Source organism: Scomber scombrus, chromosome 4, assembly GCF_963691925.1.
Source record: "Scomber scombrus chromosome 4, fScoSco1.1, whole genome shotgun sequence".
NCBI lineage: Eukaryota > Metazoa > Chordata > Actinopteri > Scombriformes > Scombridae > Scomber > Scomber scombrus.
The window spans coordinates 20,608,990-20,635,162 of NC_084973.1; the positions used below are offsets into that span (position 1 = coordinate 20,608,990).

Sequence of the window (26,173 nt, forward strand, 5' to 3'; positions counted from 1 at the left end):
AGTGAGCATGAATCTGATAACACATGATTTATCGGATCTCCAGCCCCATCGCCTTTTCTTCAACAGCTAGACGAGTTAGGCTTCAACCACTGTTGATTCTTGAAATGGAACCAGATTACAACTGCTTCAAGATTCACTTGACAAATTGCCCCTGATGGTCCATTGTGGCAAGACCAGTCCTGAGCTGCAGCAGATTTTTGCATCTGGATGCAGCATGTGCTATGGTCGGTGGACTGGAGGTTCCACCCTGTTTGGTTGAAAAAAGGAAGACACTCATTTGAAAACATTTATTAATTGACTGATTTTTCTGAACAGTTATGGAATTTGGATAATGACAAGGAAAGGATTTCCCTTTTATAAATGGCTCATATATCTGAAGGTAAGTCTCAGTTTTTGTTTTTTATGAATGTGCTTTATGTTTTTACATTGGGTCTTTGAGAGTCTGACAATTAATTTTATTCACTTTCTGCATTAACAGTTAATTACCTACATGAGTGGATAATGATTATGCATTTTTGTAGCTATTTTTCATTTTCATACCACTTCATGTGGATTACAGTGCTCTGTATGTGGCTAATACTAAAGCTGTTTCTAGACAATATAAAAATGAGAGGTAATTATTTGTTAATTCTTAGTAAATTAATAAAAGTCTGCTGTTAATCTGATATGATTACACCAGAATAAAGAGATGTAATATTACAGTAAGCTTGAAGTTTATGATATCTTGTTCTTCTTGTTGTCTTGCAGTTAGGTACATATAATTCTACTGATCAAATTTCAAATATCATTTAATTAATTTTAGAGTAGGTATATGGTATATATTTTAGATGGGGGACGAAGTTAATAATTATGCTATTGCATAATAATATGCTAATATTATTGTATTATAAGAACAATCCACAGTGTTCAGAGATTATTGTGAAGAAATATGCAACAAATATTTATTTGTTTTTTTCCCTGTTGTGCAGTCCGCTCCCAGCCATGAGCTAGGTCCACTACACCCTGGGTGTCCCCTTGCAGGATGACTGCTGTCTGCCCCTCTGAGAGCAGCCCAGATGGGGCTGAAGCTGGGGCCGCGACAGCAGGCTCAAGGTGTTCGGGGGCAGCAGGCACTGCTGGGAGCAGCTCAGTTTCTGGGGCTGACACTGGTGAGTCTAATGGAGATTCTGTCGGATGTTCTGTGGGAGGCACAGCTGGAGTTACTGGTGGCAACAGGTACAGCCGCTGGAGCCGCCAGGACAGCTCAGACATCAACACAGAGGATGAGGGAGCCACCATCCGCCGTCTCACTCCACTGGAAAGACTGAACCTGGATATGTGCCAGGATGATCGGTAAGGGTCAAGAGATAAAGACGCAATCAAATCTTTAAGGGACTTTTGTGCATGTGCAATTTGATTTTAAGGTGTTTTATTAAGTTAAGATAAGATTTTATTAAGAATCTTATGATGGTGCCACTGTGTGTAATAGAGCATTTTATGTTACATATTCTTTCATGTTGTTTGATGACAGAGTGGTCCGTGAGCTGACAGTGGGCAGGAGAATCGGCTTTTACAAAATTCGAGGAGAGATCGGCTGCGGAAATTTCTCCCATGTCAAGCTAGGAATTCATGCACTCACCAAAGGTAAGACACTGCAGGACACAAATTAAATTCAACTGTACTTACAGGAGTACAGAAGTAAATTTAAACATTAAGTGAACATATAAGCCATACAGAGTACATCTCTCTACCACTGATAGAAGCTAGAACATTTTAAATGAATATCCTCTGTTTTTAGGATGCATAAAAAAAATTAATTTTAAACTCTCTTTCACTATGTGGTCTGACTTTCTTTTAGACTTAAGTGATATTTTGGCTGATGAGCTGTTTCATCAATGGACTGCAACGCTAACAAGTGTGTCCTTATGTAGCAATTCACTAACAAGGTGATGTGGGCCTGGACAGGAGGCTGATTCAGCCACAGAGAGACATACTGTCTGCTGCCCTTGAACAGATGGATTGATTAGAGATCTCTAGTTTCCTTAGCGACGGCTAAAATTGCTGTATGCCTCATCAAAGACTAAAAAGAGAGAGAATGAGCGTATCTCTGTCATTCTCTCTGTGTTTGTGTGTGTATGTGTGTGTCCATGTGTCTTCAGGTACTGTATGTCTGTATGTACCACGCTGTACACTGTATTGTGTGTACACATGCAGTGAGAGTGTGTGCGTGCGTGTGTGTGTGTGTGTGTGTGTGTGTGTGTGTGTGTGTGTACATGTAAGTGGTATCATTTAGTCCTCCAAAAACAATATGAGCTGTAATGCATTTTGCATGCCCTTATTGAAAGTTATGTCACAGCTGACAGGGAGCCAAATGCCAGCCTGAATAATGCATACTGACGCACAATTAGATATCTCAACACCATTTTACCACTTAAGAACTTTTCTGTATTCAGTTACCTGAGGTCTGTATGAATCATTTAAAGGAATACAGTCAAGATATCAGTTGTTTGAATTTGATATATGTGAAGTTTATTGGCCCTTAAAATTGAATAAGACCATTTTAGAAGTGGTACATTAAATTTAATTTCAAGACAATGCAGCTAATCCAGCACCATGTCTTCCTGACCTATTTAATCTCCACTCTGACTTGACCTTCCAAAGCTTCTCAGACCTGAATGTGTTTACAGGAAAGGGGCCATTTTCCTTCACTTGCAAAAGCGAGTTTGATATCAGTCACTTTTAAATGTGTTTTATCAAAGTATTTTAGCTAGTGTGCTTTTTTATGCTGTTGTCTGCTGGGGGTGGGGGTTGAAGTCAGAGGACAGAAATAGGATCAACAAGTTAATAATAAAAGGCAGGATCCATCATTGGTTTGCCTCCTGACTCACTAGAGGAGGTCATGGAGAAGAGAGGAGGCATGAAACTCAGTAGCATCCTGCACAATAAGGACCACCCATTGTTTGGTGTTTTTAGTGAACTGTAGAGCTCCTTTAGTGCCAGATGAGTAATGCCAAGGTGCTCTACAGAAAGATTTAGAAGGTCCTTTATACCTGATGCAGTGAGGTTTTTTAATGAACATTGCTGTTGACTGCTGAGTGTTGTGGATTGTTTGATTGATGTTGATGTGGTGCTTTGCACTTAACTTGTACTGCGTGAGTCTGTATGTTTCCTTGCTGTATGTTGGCTGTTTTTGTGAGAAGGTGACATTCAATTTCCCCTCCAAGGGATTAATAAAGTACTTCTTATCTTATCTTATCTTATCTTAAATTTCCTTTTAAGATAGGGCTAAAAGTGGGAATTTACACCCTGGGAGAACATAATCAAGAAAATTGGTTTCTGAGGACAGCTTATCCTCCATCAAATTATTTAGGGAAGAGCTTCAGGCCTTCAGATGGAGCTTGTACAAGGCTTACATTTTCTTTCTACTGGGTACACAAGATTTATGTAACACATCTAATGTATGATTTTTCAGAAATGCTGTTTATTTTAATGTTGAAGCAGAGACAAATTATTAATTAAAAACGAGAGTTTGATCAAATCTGCATTGAAATGTCACTTCTAGCTGTACAACTGATTCCTCTGGATAAATGTGTCTATAATACTGTGTTTCATGTGCAAATGATCATTGACTTTTGTCTTCTCCCTTTGCATTGCCAGACAAAGTGGCCATAAAGATCCTAGATAAAACCAAGTTGGATCAGAAGACACAAAGGCTGCTGTCCAGAGAAATCTCTAGCATGGAGAAACTTCATCATCCCAACATCATACGCCTCTATGAGGTTTGACTCATACACACTGTAATATTTATTTTATATTCTGTGTGACCTTTATGAGATCCCAAGAGGCTGGCTCAGTGATCACTGCGCTGTGTCTTGGTAATGCACCCAGCGTTCTGGTCATGGTCATCTGGTTATGTTGTCCTTGTTGCTTTTCTTTAGGTGGTGGAGACGTTGTCACGGTTACACCTGGTGATGGAGTATGCAGGCGGAGGGGAGTTATACACCAAGATAACTACAGAAGGGAAACTTTCTGACACTGACAGCAAGATTGTCTTCGCTCAGATCCTCTCTGCTGTTAGGCACATGGTCAGCACATAGAAGTTTACATTCAAGTGGTTTGTTTAAGTGAAAGAAAAGAAAAGAGAAGAAAATCTCTATCTAAATATAACTTGTCAGATACAAGTATCTTAATTGTCAAATTACTGATACTAACCTCCTGTGACCATGCGCCCTTATATGGGGGCATTACATTTTGGGTTTGCTGAACCTTACACCTGATTCTGCTCAAATGTGTCGTTGGTCAACTTTTTTGTGCCACCTAGTGGTAGCAAAAGCACAATACATTAATCAGTGTAAAAACCAGATGGCTGGCTCCTTGGCCAAGTCAATCAACAGTCAGTCCCCAGGCAAAAGTGGACCAGGAACAAAACCTTATAAAGTTTCATGGTTGAAACTTGTTTATTTATGCTTAATAACATTTGTAGTTTGATATGCTATACAAATTTGACACATTTTAGAAATAGCAACAAGCTACGACACTTCTAATCAGGAAGTACAAGTTTGAGGACATTGGGACTTTATTAGGGTTCGTGCAAAGGGAAGGTGTAAATGTAAAGAAATAAATAGTTTTATACACTGGTGAATGAATTGTGTTATACAGTAAAATAAACCCATTGTCCCCAATATGAAGACATTTTTTTCAAAAACTACTTCCTGTTCAAAGACAATCGGTTTTTATACTTATTAAGTCCTACTAATCCCAAATATCTAAGATAAATTAAAAATGCATACCAAACAAAAGCTTGGGTCTCAGGAGGTTAAGATGACAACTAGTACCAAATGCTATAAATGGAATATATTATCATCTGTAGTATGTTTTACTCTCTACTGCCACATACTACAACATAATTTAACCACAGAAATCATTCAAGTTTATTCAAGTCCTCTTACCTAATTAATCAGATGCCAATATCTCCATAGACCATTTACACTCTTCTGTTTTTTATCCCTTGTTATGGGAATTTTAAACAGCATTATCACTCCTTATTTAGTCATGTATATGACCTTTACTTTTCAGGCAGTCTTTCTTTATCAGGACCAACTTACACTAAGTGCAGCATAAGAATAAACTGTGACTTCAAATCCATCAAGAAGTGTAAGATCCTGCAACAGCACAGTGTGAAAATAGATTAAACAAACATAATTAATATTTTTTCTGATAGACAGTATAATTAAAGCACATAAGAGCTGTCACAGAATGGACAAATACATATTGTAAATGCCCAGCTAATTTATGAGCTCAACTGGATTAGTACAGTAGAGTTGCTGTGGCAGCTAAGCTAAAGAAACTGCACATCTCATTCATTTCCATCTGTCTGGTCAGTCTATTGATGTGGAAGTCACACGCTACTGTTCCTAATTTCATAGTATCCTCTTTGACTCAAACCAAACAACTCCCAAATTTCACCAAATGAGATTGTAAAGGAGATCATTATGGCAATAATCATAGTTTCTTATATGTATGCAAAGTACTACATGCTCGAGTGTGATGTATTGTTTAGTTAGAGTGATATCAGACCTGGTTGATCGATTTATTAATTACTTGATTGACAAAAACTTAATCTGCAACAATGCTGATAATTGAGTAACTGTTTTTTTAAACCAAGATTACAAAAACTCCTTTGATCCAGCATCTCAGATGTAAATATGTTCTGCTCTTCTCTGTTTTCCATGATAGTAAACTGAATAATTGTATTTGTCAGTTCGTCCTTTTTGGAAATTGTGTTGGTATGTTTAACTATTTTCTGATATTTTGATCACCAAATGATGAAAATAATTGTCGAATTAATTAGTAGTAAAAATAATTGTTAGTTACAGTCTTACTTGATATAATCATGAATATGATGCTTAAATAATTTGGTTTCGCATTGTTCTACAGCATGAAAACAACATCATTCACCGTGACATGAAGGCAGAAAATGTCTTCTACACTAGCAGCTGCTGTGTCAAAGTGGGTGACTTTGGTTTTAGCACGTTGAGCCGCCGCGACGAGACACTTAACACGTTCTGTGGCTCCCCGCCTTACGCTGCTCCTGAGCTGTTTCGCGATGAGCATTACATTGGCATCTTTGTGGACATTTGGGCCCTTGGGGTGATGCTGTTCTTTATGGTGACGGGCACCATGCCGTTCAGGGCAGACACTGTGGCCAAACTTAAACGATGCATCCTGGAGGGGGCCTACATTCTGCCCTCCTGGGTGCCAGACGCGTGTCAGAGGTTGATTAGGGGCATCCTTCAGCCCATACCATCTGACCGCTGCACAGTGGAGCAGATGATGGGCTGTGAGTGGCTGCTCCCTGTGGACTTCCCACGGGCCATGGAACCATTTAAACTGGACCCATCGTACCTTGCTGAAAGTGATTCATCTGAGCTGGGGGCAGAAGAGATAGAGGTAAAAGCAGCACTGGAGACACTAGGAATCACCTCTGAGCACATTCTCAACAACCAGGGGAAGGATTGCAGGAGCTCAATCACAGGGGTCTACAGGATCCTCCTGCACCGTGCCCACAAGAGACGGGCTGTAGAGAGCATGCCTGTGGTCGCACAGGTAGTCAGACCAACTACAAATAAAAAGGAACGTCTAAAGGTGTACCGTAGTTTACGGCACACATCCAAACTCTGTGTGATTCTGTGACAAAATGCCCAGCTTTGTTCTGAAAATAATAGACTTTATAGTCTGGGATGAGATTGCATGGATTTCATTAGAAATAAAAAGTGCTTTCCAATCCAGCTGTATGAATTGAAATCATGGTATGTAACCCCAACTCAGTTCCTGAAATCTGGGATTTCATATTTTAATATCTTTCTTCTAGTAAGTAAAATTAGTCTCTGTGAGAATGATGCTGCAAGTTAGTCATAATCGTCTCCTCTTTTGACAGGGACTCATAATCCTCATGAGATTTGGAAATGTTACGAAACATATACGTCAACATAATTGTAATTATTTGGCATACATAACTTTTTATTTGGTTCATGGATGCCAGATTATTATAGCTCATACTGACTTTATGCCCGGTTGTGCTATAACACAAATGAAAAATCAATGTAGTATTCTCAGCGAAAAGAGTCAGAAATCCTACAACATTATGACATGGAGATAAAATGAAGAAACATGCAGTTAGTACATGAAATGTGTCTTCAATGTAATGCATTTCTGTTCAATGCCTTAGTTTTCTATCAGGTTATGAAACCACACAGACATTTTTTCAGAATACTGCTTAATGACATGAATAAAGACTTAACATCTTACCTTTTGGCATGGTTGTGGATAAGGAGGTAATGCGGGCCATCCACGTATCAGAGGGTCAGTGGTTTAATCCCGAGCTACTATAGTCTGTATGTTGAAGTTACCTTGCGCAAGAAATGGAACTTTGAAATTGCTCCCAGTGGCTGCGCCAAGAGTGTGTGAGCGTTTGGGAATAGGTGAGTGATTTTTAAGTGCTATCAAACTCCTGATTAGCAGGTTGTCGCCTCGCATGGCAGTCTCTACCATCAGTGTATGAATGTGTGTGTGAATGGGTGGATGTTGACATGTGTTGTAAAGCGCTTTTAGTGGTCGGTAGACTTGAAAAGCGCTGTATAAATGCAGTCCATTCACCATTTACCTTCTTGTCTGATGTATCTCTATGAGATGTTCTTATTGTTAGACTGTAACCTGCATGACCACACTGTATTTTCCCTGTGGCCTGAAAAAAGCCAATAAATGACATCAAGCTACTAATACCAACATAACAACCACCAAAGTTGATAATGTGGCGAATCAGTAACTCTAACAATTTCGGTATGAGTTTCACTTATTATCTTTTTTAATCATTTGATGCTGAATAAAATAAATACAAATTTAAAATTAATGAGTATGTATTTTTATTTTAAAAGTCATGATCCTTTTGTGTGGATGTAAGGAATATGTATATTGTGATACATGTTTTAGTGACAGGGGCAGCACATTCAGCCCATTAAAATATATGATCAAGGATATTTTATCCGAGTATTGATTAAACACACTAACCCACTAATGCATGCTATGAGTGTTAATGAAATATCCATAATCATATCTTTCTATAGGTTGAGTGGTTGACACACATTTTGCAAGAAATTTTATTCCATCATCTCACTGTATTCTTTTCAAATAGATTATTATATATAGTCATATACAGATTTTTTTTTTTAAAAGAAGCTATTTTATAATGAGCTTATATATTAATGTGTTGTATTTAGCAGTGTTGGGGAGTAACTAGTTACATGTAACGTCATTACGTAATATAATTACAAAATGAATGTAACTGTAATCCGTTGCAGTTACTGAGAAAAAATGTGTAATTAGATTAAAGTTACTTATGAAAATGTTGATGATTACAAATGAGTTACATCTGAAGTCAGACCTTTAAGATTTTGCTCAGGAGGAGGGTTTTTACCCCATTTAAAAGAAATATTTAACATATTACTGAATACAAATATTGCTGTTTTTAATTCTTTGAAAACAATATTTTTTATATATGTTCTAAATAAATCATGACGTGGACCTTATTTGGAGCACACATGATCTTAAATGGTGTCACAGTACCAATTAAGCCCATGCCAGACTTTTGACTTTTTTCACAAAATATCTTTATTTTATATTCCAAAATCTACATGAACTTTTGAATACATTTTCAAATGAGAGATAAATCTTGCTTTATAAGAAATGATCTCCCTTAATAAATCATGTCAGTATCCATGAACATTTTTTGATTTTGGTGCTTAATGGTTACACTTACCCTAACAGTTGGAAACATGTAGTAATCAAAAGTAATCACATGTAATAAGTTACATTACTTTGATTAAGTAATTGAGATAGTTACATTACGTATAACATCTTAAGTAGGGTAACTAGTAATCTGTAACCAATTACATTTCCAAAACCTTTCCAACCCTGACAGAAGAATACTACAAGCCCCATAAGGACTCTCGAAGACTACGTACTCATGTCCGCATTGACGTGATGACGCAAATTTTGCCTTGTTGGAAGGTGGTTTCAGGAGGAAGCGTTGAAGTCTAGTATAAAGAGTTGACTGTAGCAGTATATAGAAACGCTGAATAGAGAAAACGAAAGACACTCTGATCCGGACACACTCACTCGAATGGTATTTTGTGTTCTGTCATCGAGCGGTAAGAAAATTTGAGTTGACATTAACTGTGATATCTGTTTTGTCTTTGTGTGTTTAACGTCATGAGGGAATACGCCCTCTCTGCAACAAAGATCATGACAGGCTTTTTAAGCTAACGTTAACTAGCTTAGCTGACGTGTCCATGTTGGCTTAAAGGTATTTCCCTTTCTTCCACTGAAGTACACAATGCAATCGCATTTTAAGCCTGTTAAGATTAAAAAGGTTGTGTATCATATTTCCAGTTTGTGCCCCCCACTGCTACCAAAAGTAGGTCATTTCTTTTGTGCATTAAATTGCTAAGATGCAATGAAAGACCGCATCCGGGATTGCATTCAGATTGATTGTTTTAAACTCTGCAAGCAGTATTGCATAGAAATAATTGCTTCCAGGAATTAACTAATGGGAATACATCTTATTTGTTTTGACATTTGATATTGTAGTCAGGTCTCGTGACAAAGGCATGTGGGGGCGGGGCTCACTATAAGATGATGTCATTACGGGAGCGTGGCGATGATGCAATATTAAGCTGTATACATGGAATACGTGTCAATCACGTGTTTACATCATTCATCGGTTAATTATTAATTGGCCATTGATAATAACTATACTACTACTACTAAAATTATTTTGTTATGAATTGTTATATTCTTATTAATTGGTCTTCCTGCAATAGTATCTGAATTGAAAACAAACACAGAACCTAATGGCCTCCACATGAAGGTCAGTGTTTGTGTCAAGCAGCCCAGGAATTAGACACTTCAGTAGGGAGGAAGCTCACTGGACCATCACTCACTTCGCTATACCGTTAATGTTTTCCTGTGTTACAAGCTCCTGTGAAGTAATGGCATCACAGTCTCTGGAGCCAAGTTATATTGTTTTTATACTAAATATATAAAACTGACTAGGCTTTCCTCTTCTACATAGAGCCGTGACCAATATATCGGCTAACACAGGCCTTTTACAGATATATCAGAATGATTGTATATGTTGTTCGATATGTGCTGATATTTTTTTATAAGTTAGATAGGCAGCATTTTATGTATATTTGATACTCCCTCTTAATATATGTGTGTACATGTTTTTTTTGTTATGTGTTTTCTTATTTATAGTTATTTATAATTATTAAGTTCCTAGTGAAGTTTACTTTTTCAGTGCACTGATGTTATTTTATACAATAAATGTATTGTTAAACGGTAAAATATTGTGCCTCCATTGTAGCTATATCAATGTCAGTGTCAAGTGTTTGATAACCTCATTTGGGGGATCATTGCAAAAAAGTGTGTTTATGTATATATCCTGTATAAGATTGTTGGCCGATATATCAATATCAGATTTTTTACAATCCCTAATATCTGTATCGGTTCATTTAAAATCATCTGCAACAGTGAAGTGAATTTGAGACCAAGACATTATATGCACTTTATATTACAAAATTGTGATAACCAAAACCCTTGACTTCCTCTCATTTACTATCTTACATCATACTTTATTTTCTGTATGCCATTATGTTTCAACAGATGTCAGTCACTGATGAGCTACCAGACATGGATGGAACAGACCTGTTAGGGCTGCTGTTCCACAATGGACAGGACGGATCTACCGAGCCACTCTTTCCTGACGGGAACGGGCTCATCGAATCCTGGCTGTCGGAACAAGATGTAAGAACAGTTTTCAATGGATGCATTCACAGAAAAACAAAATCTTTAATTGTATAAATAAACTGAAGTGAATTTGAAAGTTAAGATTGTTTTGCTTTTTCAAACTATTTAATCAGTTTCTCTTTATTTTTGGATGACTCTAAATGCCACTACTGTGAATTTTTAGTCTTACAGATAAAGCAGTGACATGTTTGTATGGCTTCGTTATTAAATAAATGTCCAGGCTTTTGACACTCTTAAAAGTCATATAAGTCTGTTGTCTTACCTATTGTGTGTGTTTTGGATTTTAATCTTGTCTTATTTTTCTCCCAGATGCTTACAGGCATGGATACTGAAGACTTTCTGTCCAGCTTGTTAGATGGAGACGACAACATGGAGACTATCTGTCCGTCCCACTCTCCCTTGGGCAGTGACAGTGGCATCTCTGATGACAGCAGCACTGGGGCAGGAGTTGGAAACAACAACCCTCTGGGATGCCCAAGTCCCCAGGGCAGTGATAGTGACATCGTACCCAGTCCCAGCTACTCCCAGCCCAGCCCGGAGCACTCTGACCCTGTACACTTCTCTGGAGAGCTGCAGACAGAGAGCCTGGAGGCCTTAACAGTCCAAACTGATCACAGCTACTCTCTGCTGCAGAGTGGATGCAGGGACATGGATTTCCTGCAGAGTGTGAGGGCAGAGAAGCCAGATACAGATGTCTTCATTGATCTGGGTATGTATAGTCAAAAACCTAATTTATGAGCTCTATAGGCTTTACACTTGAATATCTTCTAACTCTCCATTCAGCTCCTTGATATCTTCTTAATTCGCTTCCAAACACATAAGTTTAGGATTACTTCAGTTTATTGAAGGAATGCTGCATACTTAAGCAACTAAGGTTAGGGTTATGGGCCACTTACTAGTGTAACAGTTAAGAAAAGCATATCAATTTTAATTCATATTTTTCTTGTTAGACGACTTGGTGAGTGAAGCAATGGAGGAGGACATTACCAGTGAGCTGCCTTGCACTTTAGCCATCGAGGACTCAGAACTGGATTCTGTAGAGTCTGACAAATCAGAACAGGTACGTTTTCCCTGCTTTCCCTAATGTCTGTGTGTTTTGATCTGACCCTTAACTTTGCTTCAGATATTTTAGGAAAAATCCGACAAACATGACACATTTTCAAATTGAAGTTTACAGTAAATATGTTCAACTGAAAATCCACAAAAAAATAACATGTATAAAAAAAAAAAAAATTCTTTCCTTTCTTCAGTTCCAGTTTAAAGAGATTGTGCTCTCTGAGGAGGAGAAGCGACTTTTGTCGAAAGAGGGAGTAACTATTCCCACACACATGCCTCTCACAAAGGTAATTGATGCTGAAAAATGTTTATTTACTCCAGGTGCTGGTCTTGTCTTAATACAAAGCAGCATTTCAAGCTGCCCCGGATAGCAGCATCTGCCATGCTATAAATATAAATATAGTGAGTGTAATCAGACAACATGCTACTGACTTTTGATCTTTTTTGTACCTTTATGGTGTAATATACCATAGTAGTATGGTAATATATGGTAATAATCCTGAAAAATTAGTTGCTCTTATTGTTTAGCTGTATGTGAATGCTGCTTAAATCTCAGTATGTTAGTTATTGTGTCGCTTTTTTCCTGATTAATATTCAATATGGATTTTCCGTTTTGTGGCAGCTCAGGGCTGTTAGATACACATTGTTATCTGTTTTGTCTATATTGTAATGAAAACCTCCTCTCTGTGTAACAGGCAGAAGAGAGGACCTTAAAGAGAGTCAGGAGGAAGATTCGTAACAAGCAGTCTGCTCAGGAAAGCCGCAAGAAGAAGAAGGTGTATGTTGATGGACTGGAAAACAGGTGAGATGAACAGGTCATATCCTCTCTTATTTAACCCGCCTTGTCTAATGAAAAAGTCTAAACATGGATTTTCCACACCTGATGTGAGGATTGCAATCAGCTGTGACAAAGCTTTCTTTACCCTTCCCTTTATTGTCACTCCAATCTGGCAATATTCATTATTTTTAAAAGGCAAACAAAATTATGATCAGCAACTGAATGAAATTATGATTGGATCGTACAGCATCATGGATAACAAGCTGACAAGATAAAGATGATTTTCATGTATGAAAAGAATTATATCTGTAGGCCAAAACAATGACTGTCAAAATCTGGCCACTCTTACTCTGTGACTATGTCTGGAGTTTTTTAAGGTTAAAGGACTTGAAAGTTGACTTAATTGAAATTTGCACTAAATACTGAAAGAGCTTGACTTGCATAAAGCGGCCAACAGATTTTTCCTTGGTAAAACAATTATGAGGTCTTGTACTTCTCTGTGTACGTCTTTAGTTTAGTGTATGTCTTAGTTTTTATGGTTGATAAGGTTAAATATTCAACGTATATTTGGATACTTATTACTGAAACAATATCTGTCCACCACAGGGTTGCCATCTGTACTGCACACAACCTGGAACTACAGAAGAAAGTCCAAATGCTTCAGAAACAGAACATGTAAGAACTCTGCGATATTGCCTCTGCATTAGTATGTATTAAAACAAAGGGTCGGAATTTGTTAACATCTCTTTGTCCCTGTTCTCTTTTCAGATCCTTGATAGAGCAGCTGAGGAAACTGCAGTCTCTGGTGAAGATGTCGACTTTGAAAGCGAGCACAACCAGCACTTGTGTTATGGTAAGAGGAATAACAAAAAACATTCCAAATGATTATCTATATTATCTTATTTTCTCTGCTGTTATTCCTTTATTATTGTTCTCACATTAAGTGTGAATGTCTTTCTGATGCTGCAATATTTTTCTCCTTGTGGTCTCCTTGGTTCTGCCCTCCAGGTGTTCCTGCTGTCTTTCTGCCTCATCATCTTCCCGTCAGTCAATCCATTTGGCAAAAGCACAGAAAACAAGGAGCTCTACACACCCTCCTCCAGTAAGTACTCTCTTGATAATCTGTCTTTTGATATTCCTTTCTTTCCATATCTTTATACCACATATAGTTTGCTGCATTCTTCAACAAGGTAGCATGTCTGCTTAATGTGTACGAGCAGACTGAAACCACATCATCTCAATATATTTTCAAGTGAACTGCTTCTCTGACTGCTTGCCAGTATAGAGCTGTTTTATTTATTTTATCTGTTGTGTGACAGTTACAATGAATTCCTTTTTCAACAATGTGGCTTTGCAGTCTCAGCTTTGGTAACCATGTGGTAACCACCAGTAATCGTCATTTTTCGTTTATAATCACAGTCATCTCCAGGACCCTGCGCTCACTGCCACCAGACAGCACAGATGCCATATCCTACCATGAGCCTGAAGACGAGGAGCTTATCTTAGTGCCCCAAGCTGAAGTGGAGAATGTTAAAGCCATATTCGCAGGTGGTCAGAAAAATCACACTCCTGATTACCAGAGGGTAGAGCAGTCTGACTCAGAAACTGGTGTCAACAGCAACTCCTCTGTAGACTTCCCCAGTGCTTCACAGGCTGCAGAGATAAAGCCTGGAGGGTCAGCTGGTGGAGTAGGAGCTCTACAGGAAGGTTCCATTGATTCTGTAGTAGCATCTGCTGTGGCGTATGAGGTCTCGGGGTCTAAGGATAACTGGATAGACCGGAACCCTCCATCTGTCATATTACCACAGCACCGCTCAGATGAGATGTAGGAGGGAGATGTGGGTTAGTATAACCAGCAGAGGGAGCCATATTCCTAATCTATTGGGTACCAGAGGGAAGCTTAAATTTACAAAAAGGAGGAAGGGAAAAGACCTGTAATTTTAAAGATATAGAATCAGTTTGTCTGTGTCCCTTCATTTCCCCTCTATCAGCCTTCTGATGTACTACTGTAACTTTATTTGCACTTTGCTCTGATTTCCTTTTTTCCACTGGACAGAAACAACTGAAAATAGACGTTTTATGTTCTAGCATTGAACTACTTAAAACATAGGAAGCTGCAAAAACTAAAATACAAAATACACCATAGGAAAATGTGTAATGAACCGGTAATAGATTACTTCAAGAGGAGCATTACCTGATTTCATTATTATGAATCACCAAAATCCACGGAGAACTTTGTTTCACTCTAGTCTGTGTGATTGTTTCCAACAGATCCGGATGTTAAATGTAACGTGTTTATGAATTACTCCAAAAAGTGAAAAAAATGTAGTCCAATAGTTTGCATGGCAAACTAGCCACCAACACCCATTGCACAGTAGGAAATAGGCTGCTTAGTCTCATGAAGCTTGATTGAAGTGGTTGTTTGACCACCGTAACGCTTAAGCCATTGCAGGACATTTGGCCATATAGAAGACTTGTAAAGTTTGTTAGTATTTCCCTTGTAACAAGGGTATCCATGCTCCTTTTAATTTGGAATGCTTTGTTTTTATGTTGTACAGTAAAGCAAGAAAAAATGCCACTTTGCCATTGTTAGCTGACCCCAGTCTACCCCTGCTACCCCCTCTTTTACTACTTCATGGGACAGTTCTTATCTTTATACATGTCTGAAATACGTTGGCACTTGCGTGCACATGATGCGGAGCTTGATATAATTGCTCAGTAAAATGTGTTGCAGTAAATATACTCAAAAGTGTAATGACCTGTTTTGTCAGTGAGGCATTTTTGTCATTTCATGTGTATTTTTTATGTTTCTGTCAGTAATAATGGAATCTAAATGGTATTGGAACTACTGTTTGTAATAATCGACAGTCAATGAGATTTTAAGTGTTGATAATGTTAATGAAAGGCACTGACAGGTGACACAGTCCGCTAATGGAATGTAAATAAACTTAAGCGATTGTAGCTCTTCTGTACATTTTAATTCTTTATGTATAAGACATGTCTGGACATCTATAATAATAAACTTTTTATATATCAAAATACCCCTTGGAGTTTTTTCTTCATCAGTGTATGAACACTGAAGACTTGATGAGGCTGTCGATCAAGACCTAAATTGAAATGACATAAAAGTGAGACCTAAAAAAGATGTGGATAACATTTCAATTGTTACTCAAGTATGCATCAGTGTTTCTTTAAAAAAAAAAAATGTTCTCGGTTTTTATTTTTTATCCAACTAAGTCTTTCATAGGCTGACAGTGTCATTTAAGTGACATTTTCACAAATAAGCACTCAGAGGTGTACTAGTATGAAGAACTGCTTTTGACATAGTTTTTTAGATTTAGGTGCCCTGATCAAGGTCACATAGGGAGACAGTTTATATATTTTCTCCATTTGGATTTTCACAGTCAGCCTGCAATTTCCCCCATCCTATTAGCCCATCTTACTGCTGTCAGGGCTGTAAATACCTCTAAATTCCAGACAAAAAGATGTTTCTAATGTGGTTTAATCTAAGTAACATATCACAGAGAGTTGTAGTGTTTTTGTGTAAATGTCAATTGTTTTGAGTTTTTGAAGGGCAGACATATCTCTATTCCTTTATACTGACTCCACTCACACAATGTGTTTTTGTTGCATTTGTTTTGTCAAATTTCCGTATTCCGTGCTTGGCAAAAAATATTTGTCTGACTTCAGAGGTTATCTCAGCTGTGCGGGGAATAACATGATAGGTACTGGTAGGTGACTCACAAGTGTGAGGTTGGATTCATGAGTCATGAGCTTCGACGTGTTCAGACTTGTTGGTGTGCAGGGGAAAGGTCACTTTGCGAATGACCGGCAGATGGCGTTGTTGCTCCAGCTTTCTGACACTCAGCTCTCATCATACGGTTTAGTACTGTGTTCATCAGCTCCAAAGATGTAGATTAGGTTAAAGGTCATCTGCTTATCAAGTAGGCATTTTAATTGGCATTCAAACAAATGTCAGTGGTTTATTTGACTCGTCTAACAATCGTAAACACCCTTTCATATAATGCAACATTCTTGTAATTGCAAATACTTGGTTGTGATGTAGCCTACACTAGACTATGGTAAACTATGTGTCTTACTGTTTTTCAAGTCTTAAATACACTACTCGTGCTACTCCAAGTTATAGTTTACACTATATACATCATGTTCAAGCTCAGACAAGACCAGCCAGCTGGTGTGTAACATGCACAGTCTTTGACCTGTCTGAATGATGTTGAATGTAAACATATGCAGTCTCACTGATAAGATAAATTGGGCTGTGAAGCCAGTGGCTGCGGCACGTGGCGCTTTTCAGGGGGGGCCATGCGCATCTGTCGGGCATCTGCCGCAGGGCAATGAATGGAGGGGGGTAATAAAAAGTGTAAGAGAGACACGCACACACATACACATGCACTCATCCTCCAGCCCCATGAAAGGATTGGGGGCAGGTGGAGGACGTGAGTACTATTGTGACACAAAAGTCGCTTTTTTTCTCCATGGAGAAACGACACGCGTCAAGACAGACTGGCAATTAAGCCTCCTTTTCAAGGGGCGAACAAAAACTGGCGTGTGCCGACCACAAGCTGTTTTGGTCACTCCTCCAAAACACATCGCCATCAGGAAATCTCAATGGTTTACAGGCTTGCAGATCCGGGACGTTTCTCCCAAGCGCGACAGTACGTTGAGTAACAGGCTGGGAGGGGGCACGCAGGTGCTCCATCAACAAGCTGTTTATCAGGCAAGGCTAGACAGGGAAAGTTGGGATGAGCTATATTTATATCACACCAATGATTCACCAAACTGGGGAAGTCCAGTCCCTAAAATATTGTTCCAGAGGTACTCATGGAATAGATTCATTTCACTTTTGCTTCCGCTACCCACTTTAAAGAACCGGCATATTTCCTTTGACTGATCAGCATATTTATTCACACTGTCACCTGCGGGTTTACGAATTGGATGGAGGTATTGGTCTGCTATGTCACGTGGGTTTATAACTGTCATGGGAAAACATCACATAGCATTTATATAACCTGTAAACATAGGGCAAGGCTCCTGGGAATCAATAATCAAGTGCATAACACAGTGAATAAACATGACTTCTACCTCTCATCGTCATAATGCAAAACAGCCTGGGAGTATTTTAAATCAATTAGGATGTTCTTTAAAAAAAAATTAAATCACCATATTCAGTTTATTCTTATAAAGCCTATAATATCACGATTTGTGCATTATAGCCAAATGTAGGTCATAAATATGCGGAATATGATCCACTGTGTAGGCTATTAGGGGGGTGATAGAGGCCAGGGTGGGTTCAAGCTTTTTTTTGCTGTTTTTGCAGTGTTTCTGAAAGTCCATCGTAAACAGGACTTTTAGTTTTTGTACATTGTGGTGATGTTGGATGTTGACGAGGCAAAAGAGGAATTGGTGGTGGGTGGGGGGGATTTCTTGAAAGGTTGTAATCTTGCCCCACGTGGGGTTGTCAACATGCTGAGCGTAACTGCCCGGGGACTTTTGCTTTCCTCACCCAGGCTGCTCTGAGCCAATGGTAGAATGCAGGAGCGGAAAAGACCGCCCCTTGCCGAGAAACCACGCTGAGCTGCTATAAAACCACCCACAGCCTGTTCCGAGCTCAGAATAACGCAAGAGCTTTAACACAGAACTACAGAGACCGTTTCTATTCACTACAAATCCCCCGATCGCGCTTGGATTACTATAACAACTATGACTCTGGAAGAGATCCGCGGACAAGAGAGCACAATGGAAAACGCAGATAGGTAAATATTTTACACACGGATACGACATTATTCAAGATGTTGGTTTAATTTTGTAAGCATGTTTATCAGATCGTGCGCAGTGTTCTGATGATGTGTATTTTTCTTTTTGGAAGGGTGCAAAGTGCAGGAGCAGCCCTGGAGGAGCTCCTGGTTGCTGCAAAGAAGCAGGACTACCTGACAGTTGGAGTTTATGAATCTGCTAAAGTCATGAATGTGTAAGTATTGCAATTCGTGACATGTTTAATTACAGTTAATATTTACTTTTTTTTAAAAAGATATCAAGTATTAGTGGATATTTTCTGACCGACGTTCTCCTCTTTCCTACAGTGACCCAGACAGCGTGGCATTCTGCGTCCTCGCCACCGATGAGGAGTACGAGTGTGACATTGCTCTTCAGATCCACTTCACCCTCATCCAGGCTTTCTGCTTCGACAACGACATCAACGTGGTGCGCGTTAACGATATTGAGCGCCTGGCTGACCTCGTGGGCGCAGACGAGTCCGGCGAGCCCAAGGACGCACACTGCATTCTTGTCACGGTATGTTCCGAGGGCACCCACACACCCAGTGTGAATCATGCATGCATCACTCCTCTGTCTGAGTTTTCTGCACAGGCTGCCAGGTTACCACATGTCTGCGCCCGTGATGCTGCAGGTGTTCTGACTCTAAATGTATTCTCCTTTTATTCCAGAGCCCCAGTGCAAATCCATGGAAAGACCCTGCTCTGGACAAGTTGAGTCTGTTCTGTGAGGAGAGCCGCAGTGTGTATGACTGGGTGCCCACCATCACCCTCCCAGAGCGCTGAAGTGACATTGACCTTATAATGCTTCACATGTTGATGATGAAGATGATGAAAAGAAAGTCAAAGAGCTGGGCTTCAGTTGGGGATGTCTAGCCTTTCTGCCTCACTTGTTTGGATTAAGAGGCCTTGGCTGCAACCCCCTCCTGCAAGAGCGCACCCTTCCAGTGCATTCTGGGTCAGCATGTTGGTTCTGGATTACCCTGAGGAAGGGTTCAAGTTCAGAGGTCAAGTGAGGACTGGGTCATGTGTGTGTGGGACTGGTCAGAAAGTCTGATGGGCACACAAGGAGTTGGACTATGCTGCAAAGTACAGGAAGAGATGATTTGTTATGACCCAGTGACTGCCCTAGATAAAAGGCATCAGGGTTTTCAGCATAAAGGTCACAGAGAAAAAGACTGTGCAAGAAATGGACTTATGAAGGTGTGGAGGCTGTACTGAATCTCATCAGAGGGAAATAAGAAAGATCCTGATCCTGAAGAGAGTACCTGAAAATGACCTCATGGACTTCACTTTTCTTTCCAAGTGCAGCTATCAGGACGTTCTCACAATAAGATGAGACTTTTGTTTGCAAATCCTGATTTGAGCTGTGTCTGTAGCTGTGAGCAAATATGAGAATTACACATTTTCATGGACTATTATTTTTACTTTCAAATAAGCAGACAAAAAAGTAATGCAATATTGATTGGAAGTGTACACATTTTCAATGTTTTGTGAATAAACATTTGAAATCAAACTCATCCTCTCGTCAGAAATGTTTTTTCTCCTTTGCATTGACCTTTCTTAAACATTTGGCACTCATCATACCTGCAGATTGCACAGATACAGAGATATCAGGACATTTTGCATGAAATCAGAAACACAGTACCAGAGAAGAAGTAATGAGTAAAGTGTGGGCGGCTTACAGAAAATAAAGATCAAATGATTAGGTGGCTGCTAGAGAGATTCAATTGTGAGTAAAAGAAAGTACAGCAGTTATTCAACATAATTATGCTAGTAACATGTGCTCTTTCCAGGCACTGACCTTTTTTTTATCGCTCATAGACCACCTGCCTTATGTGACAGCTTGCACAATTGCTGCAGCCAGAATCAATGCTGAGGCTGAGGGGCTTGCAGGATAGAGCTTTCTTTTGTTTTCTGTGCACTGCACTGGTGGCTGGGGTTAGAGAGGTCTGTGTGTTAATGGGTACAGTAGTGTGCTTAATTGTAGTTTTGTGCATCCAAGTGGATATGGGAGCCTGTATTGTATTAATAACCAATTTTGTTCTGCAGTACAGCACTGAGGTTAAACTTCACGTATCAGTGACGCACTGTTGGGAAATCTAAAGTATTGCACATATTTGGTTTGCATGCATGAAAGGTTTAATCAATCCTGCAGTGGCTTACAAAATTCATACAAACCATTAGGCAATACATATGGGGAAAGTAGTGAAACAAAATGCATTTTGTGTTCCTGTAGACGTGCATGCACAAGCACATGCAATTTCCCCATAGAAAATTGGCTGGAATTGAAGCAGAGCTGTAGCTGAATAAAGGTCTAACAAGATCATCAGTAGTAAGGGAAGTGTATGAGTGTTGTGGTTGGCTCTGAGCTGAAGCTGACAGTAAAGGGCCGGCCCACATCAAAGAGATAGGAGACTTCAGAGGAACTCATCTCACTTTTCTTAGCAGCACCTCGGTCTCCAGCCAACCACTGGCCATACCTTACATATGTGCACACATGAATACACAGGTGCACGCGCGCAAACAGACACATACACCTGTGTGTACATAGTTGCACACATATGTGCACAGCTACACACACTCTGCCCGCTAAGACTGATGTCAGGCAATTGTTCAGTGTTCTTAGAACAGAGGAAGCTATACTCAGACAGAATTATAAAGAACAAGGTGTAGAGATGCACTTCAGGGACTTTCCATAGGCATTAATGTCTGCAGTGGTAAGTATGGAAAACTCAAATAAATTACCATAAATGCTTACAAAACTAGTCATTGTCTTACATGCACTGTCAAAACTGAAGCTAGGTTGCACGGTCTCTTGAGAAACTCATGTTAAACTCATAGCGGTCTATTGTGGTTGTTGCACAATGGACAGTTATGATAAAACACATAGCCCAAATAGAGAGTGAAAGTTGAATACAACATGTTGTGAAAATTACATATGTAAAAGTCTTGGCCAGCTCATCAGATTTGAACATATTCAAAAACTTCATAATTATTATCAACTGAAAAGAGAATTTGGTTTAGGAACCATGATTGTTGCCCTTTTTGTCTATGCAGGTCAGTGTTATTGAGGCAGCCTTTTCTGTTTTCTATTATGAAAAGAAAAGACTACCAGCAACAATAGCAGTGGCAATCGTGTCTAATCTTGACCTGTTTTTGGAAAAAAAAAAGCTATATTTAATGACCCAGATAAGACCCATTTTCTCAAGAATATAAATGTTGACTGTTTTCTTAAGTAAATAAAGTAGCATTGACTAAGTTTATGGAGGTAACAATTAAGTGCTAAGTGTAAATCCATGACCTACTTTGAATAAAAGTTACTTTGCTGGTCGCGATAGATCAGATTGTCATTTGTAATGTAATTACACCACGTCTGCATTACTCAGGTCTACATTATCTGCCATCTCAAACCCTAATGTCTGCAGTGGCAACTCATGGAAGCCCTTTTGCAACACTAACCAACATCAATATGCTTGTTATTTTCATGCTATGTTCCTTTGGCTGCAGGTGTATGTGGGCCAGCAGAGAACAGGCTACTGGAAAAGGCTCCTTGCGGCTGCTGCTAGTATGGAGTTAACAAACATTTCCCTGTGTTGGCTGTTGTGCCAAAGCCTGGAGCAACAGTCCAGACTGTTGAGGCAGCCCGACTGTCTGCATGAAGTCTGAGCCAGAGATCTAGAGCTACGATAGACTGAAAGGGAGGGAGCGAGACCCGACAGATGTGTGCTCTGACTTACAAACATTCATTTTTTCAACTGTGACACAAAAAGACAGTAAACATCAGACAGGAGAACACTCCAGAGTACCTTACAGACGTTTTTCTTATCCTTTAGTTTGAGGAGCAAGTTTTCTTCAATATGACATGTACATAACCCTGACAAAAGGGTACAGATGCAAAATGCTGATTAGACAATATGCTAACTTGCCTTTTCAACAATTTCTAAGATGTATGTAGGAGCAGAATCACTTCGATAGTGAAATAAAAAGGACATGCACGAGCAAGAACCCCCCCACCATCAGCAAAATACATTTAAAATATTTATCAAGGAAAACGATCCCCTTCATTGAGGGCCGCACTTTTGGACATATCGTCCTTATTATATTCTGGTCTAGTGAAACAAATGCAACATTCCTTATTATGAGAAACACACATAAAGGTTCTCTGTACAGATTAAAATGCCAAAGCGGTTACATTTACTTCTACTGAACATGTCCACAGACCACTTGAGCAACAAGCCAAAGAAGAAAAAAAAGAATCTACATTTGTTTGAAGTCAAATTGAATAAATTGAATAAACTTGAAGTCAAGTTGAAATTGAAGATCTCAGAGCTATACGTTATTGTTAATGTTGAAGGATGAGGCAGTTTTCTACATTTTTTTCTCATTGTCAACAAATCTCATGCGCAGAGCCAGGCCAACAATGGAATTAATCCTACTTACAGCCACGCTGCTGCACTGGGTGACATGCCCCCTTATCCTGGAGGACAATGTACAGTAGTTTGTTTAGAAACTGACTGATAACAGCCATCAAATTTTCAGGCACAGGAGAGATGTTCAGCGTAAGGCAGACACCACTGCATGTGAAGTGTGGATGTGGCTCTGTTTATGGCGCTTTGTTGGCTGGTTGTGCTACATATCACAACCTCTTGACTTGTGCTTCATTGTAAATAACTTTAGTTTAAAGTCCATAGGTTGTGATATGTAGCACAACAACTTAAAAAGAATAAGATTTGGATATGTACACAATACTTTTAAGTAAGGAATCAAGGGTTGGTTTGGCTTTAAACATGAAATTTGTTGATAATCAGAAAAAATATAGCAAATCGCAAGCCATATTCTTAATAATGTATAATTTTACCTATACAATATTGAGAGATTAAAGCTTAATGCTTTAGCTTTAAGTCACAAAACATTACTGTGACATTGTATAGTATTTCCACTTAAAGGACCAATGTATAGGATTTAGTAGTGTCAAGCAGAGAGGTTGCAGACTGCAACCACTGAATACGCCTTCCCCTCCCCTTCTAAGCATGTAGGAGAACCTATGGCGGCCATGAAAATCACAAAAAACTTGAAAGGCCCTCTCTAGACTCAGTCTTTGGTTTGTCAGTTTTGGGCTACTGTAGAAATATGGCAGTGCAACATGGCAGGTTCCATGGAAGAGGACCCGCTCCCAATGTAGATATAAAGGGCTCATTCTAAAGTCATGAAAACACAATTATTCTTCAGGTGAATATACACTAATTAAAATAAACTTATGAATAGTACATTAAATTCCTGCCAAGTCCATTCTGCTAGATGTCACTATATTCTACACATTGCACCTTAAATGTCCTGTGTTTGTCTATTTTAACTCTGATGAAATGTTACAGTATGTGCTTCCATATTGAGATACCCAAAGGTCTCCAGACTTGTGGTTCAACTGCAAATTCTGAACACTTCACTATAACTTTGGTAGAGTGATACTCCACCCTTCGAAGACCCATTACTTTCATGAGGAACTGTGGTCCCTTCTTCCCATTCCCATCTCCATCTCACTTACAGTAACCACAGCAAGATGAGATTACATGATGAGCTGGCTGGCAGCATCCCCTCTCACCCCACCCAGCTCCATCTCTCTCCGTCTCTCTCTCTCTCTCTCTCTCTCTCTCTCTCTCTCTCTCTCTCTCTCTCTATCTCGCGTGGCCAGATTGGTACCATGAGCTCATGCCCCAGCTGGCTCTGGCAGGCTGTAGAGAGGGATAGCTAGATGGATGGTCGGTGTTGGGTATCTCTAATCTAAGTATGTCACTCACTGGAGAAATGAGCTGCACCCTAGCTGCTTCTGCTGCTGTGTTGCTCAACTTACAGTGAGTTCACCCTTCAGTGGCCTGGTGGTGAGCCAGCACAATATGCAACTTTCAGTAGTTCTTAGATTTCACAGTGCAGGGAATTTCTCATCGTTGTGGTGGCCAGGGTGTTTCCAGTACAACAACAGGTACACATGCTGAAGCTGCTGTTTGTCAAGAGTCCCTATCAATCTGTCAGTATGACCTGACACCGGTGGTTTTTGAGTTTGTGGTTGTGGTTAGGCTGAGGTAGCATAGCAATGTTGAGGCATACATATTGTATATACACATACACACACCTGGGCAATGACCACACCATGGTGGGAGGGATGAGATCAGAAGTAATGATCGCGGTTGTCTTTCTGTAAAGCCTGTAATCAGACTGAGTGAAACAGCTGTGTGTGTGAGCCAAGGGGAGGGTGACCAGGTTACAAACACTCTAACACACACACACACACATACACACACGCACACACACACACACACACACACACACACACACACACACACACACACACACACACACACACACACACACACACACACACACACACACACACACACACACACACACACACACACACACACACACACACACACACACACACCTGACCTACACTTAGAGATCCAAGGTGTCCCCTTGGGTGGTAGGGTGACATACACACTTCAGGTCATTGCAGATTAGGTCATGACACACTGTTGTTAATGTCTCTGTCCAAAACCAATGAGACAATTGTTTTAAATATACAAGCTGGACAGAGGTCATGTTTTTAAAATATGAAGATATGTGTGAAGGATACAGTCATTTGGGTGTTTGTTTTCAAATTGGTTCAGTATGTCTGCAAAAAAAATTGCCCAGGGATTGCATCAGGGTGTTTGTTCAGTAGTATCTGAATGGGTTGACTGGATGAAATGTGTGATTTCTGAGTGTAATGTCTCCATTATTGACATAAACAAGAGTATGTTTGTGAGTATGTGAGTATGTGCCCTCATTACTTTTTTGACAAGAAGCCTCGGTTACAGGGTATATAAAAAATATTACATGAGCTTTGATAGTAATGACCTTATATGAACCTTAACTAGTAAACCACATGGTCCATGCTCCAGATTCCTTCATCCTGTGTCATGGTATTTAACATGAAGTGGGCATCATTAAAACAAATATGCAAAATAGTTAAAAACAACAAAACACTTGAGTAAAGAAGTCATAGTCTTGTAAAAATCAAGAATGTGACCCAAGTCCACTGGGAGTGAAAAGATGCCTACTGCATTCATCAAATGAGGCTTTGGATTTGGCTCTTTACATAAGCTGCATTGAGATAAGTGTAAAAGTCAAAGGATATTTTGGGACAAGAATCCACTCAGAGAGTTCTGAGTGGAGTCTCAGAGTGTCATTTGGATTGTTCTAGCATAGGAAAGTGCAAATAGAGAACAAGCCATATATAGTTTAAAATGCTTTAAAACAAGGCCTTTGTGTTTGCTATCATTACTTAAACAATAGTATTTAATGAATGTAAGAATGCATCTCATTTGTAACTCATGGTTTCTCTCTTATTTCCCTGTCTGCCTCTGCATTCTATTCATATTTTCGAGTTTACTGTGGCTGCCAGAGTGGCTGAGGTGGGGCGATGCTAAGTGATTTGCCAAATATGGGGAGCAGTCTGTGACCTCGGCGGGGCTGACACATTACTGACATAGCTGAGCTTATCCTTCCAGAAGCACATGTACTCGAAGCCATGCCAGGAATCCCTACTCATAGCCTGAAATCATCAAGTAGAACAGCAGGCCGGAAGATATGGCCATAAAAGCACAGTCTGGAGGAGAAGGAGGAAACGTGAACTTCCACTACTGTCTACAAAAAACAGACAGAC

The 26,173-nt window shown here is 39.5% G+C and overlaps 3 protein-coding genes across 4 annotated transcripts; all 3 read left to right on the forward strand.

The window, feature by feature from the left end:
- Positions 1-1,021: 1,021 nt before the first annotated feature.
- nim1ka (NIM1 serine/threonine protein kinase a) lies at positions 1,022-6,827 on the forward strand. Its single transcript, XM_062418022.1, has 5 exons — positions 1,022-1,332; positions 1,511-1,623; positions 3,637-3,758; positions 3,918-4,064; positions 5,917-6,827. The coding sequence occupies exons 1-5, from the start codon at positions 1,022-1,024 to the stop codon at positions 6,670-6,672; spliced, it is 1,449 nt and encodes a 482-aa protein (XP_062274006.1). The 3' UTR covers positions 6,673-6,827.
- A 2,223-nt stretch (positions 6,828-9,050) lies between these two features.
- Positions 9,051-15,720, forward strand: creb3l3l (cAMP responsive element binding protein 3-like 3 like). 2 transcript variants are annotated; one of them, XM_062418279.1, is made up of 10 exons: positions 9,051-9,185; positions 10,702-10,842; positions 11,155-11,554; positions 11,796-11,905; positions 12,096-12,188; positions 12,597-12,703; positions 13,286-13,354; positions 13,448-13,532; positions 13,688-13,781; positions 14,099-15,720. In XM_062418279.1, exons 2-10 carry the CDS (start codon positions 10,702-10,704, stop codon positions 14,506-14,508), a joined length of 1,509 nt encoding a protein of 502 aa, XP_062274263.1. In that variant the 5' UTR covers positions 9,051-9,185; the 3' UTR covers positions 14,509-15,720. The 2 variants fall into 2 exon arrangements, with proteins under 2 accessions (XP_062274263.1, XP_062274264.1); XM_062418280.1 differs by having other exon boundaries at positions 12,102-12,188.
- A 2,611-nt stretch (positions 15,721-18,331) lies between these two features.
- gadd45ga (growth arrest and DNA-damage-inducible, gamma a) lies at positions 18,332-19,991 on the forward strand. Its single transcript, XM_062417375.1, has 4 exons — positions 18,332-18,453; positions 18,567-18,668; positions 18,781-18,991; positions 19,144-19,991. Exons 1-4 carry the CDS (start codon positions 18,401-18,403, stop codon positions 19,255-19,257), a joined length of 480 nt encoding a protein of 159 aa, XP_062273359.1. The 5' UTR covers positions 18,332-18,400; the 3' UTR covers positions 19,258-19,991.
- Positions 19,992-26,173: the final 6,182 nt, after the last annotated feature.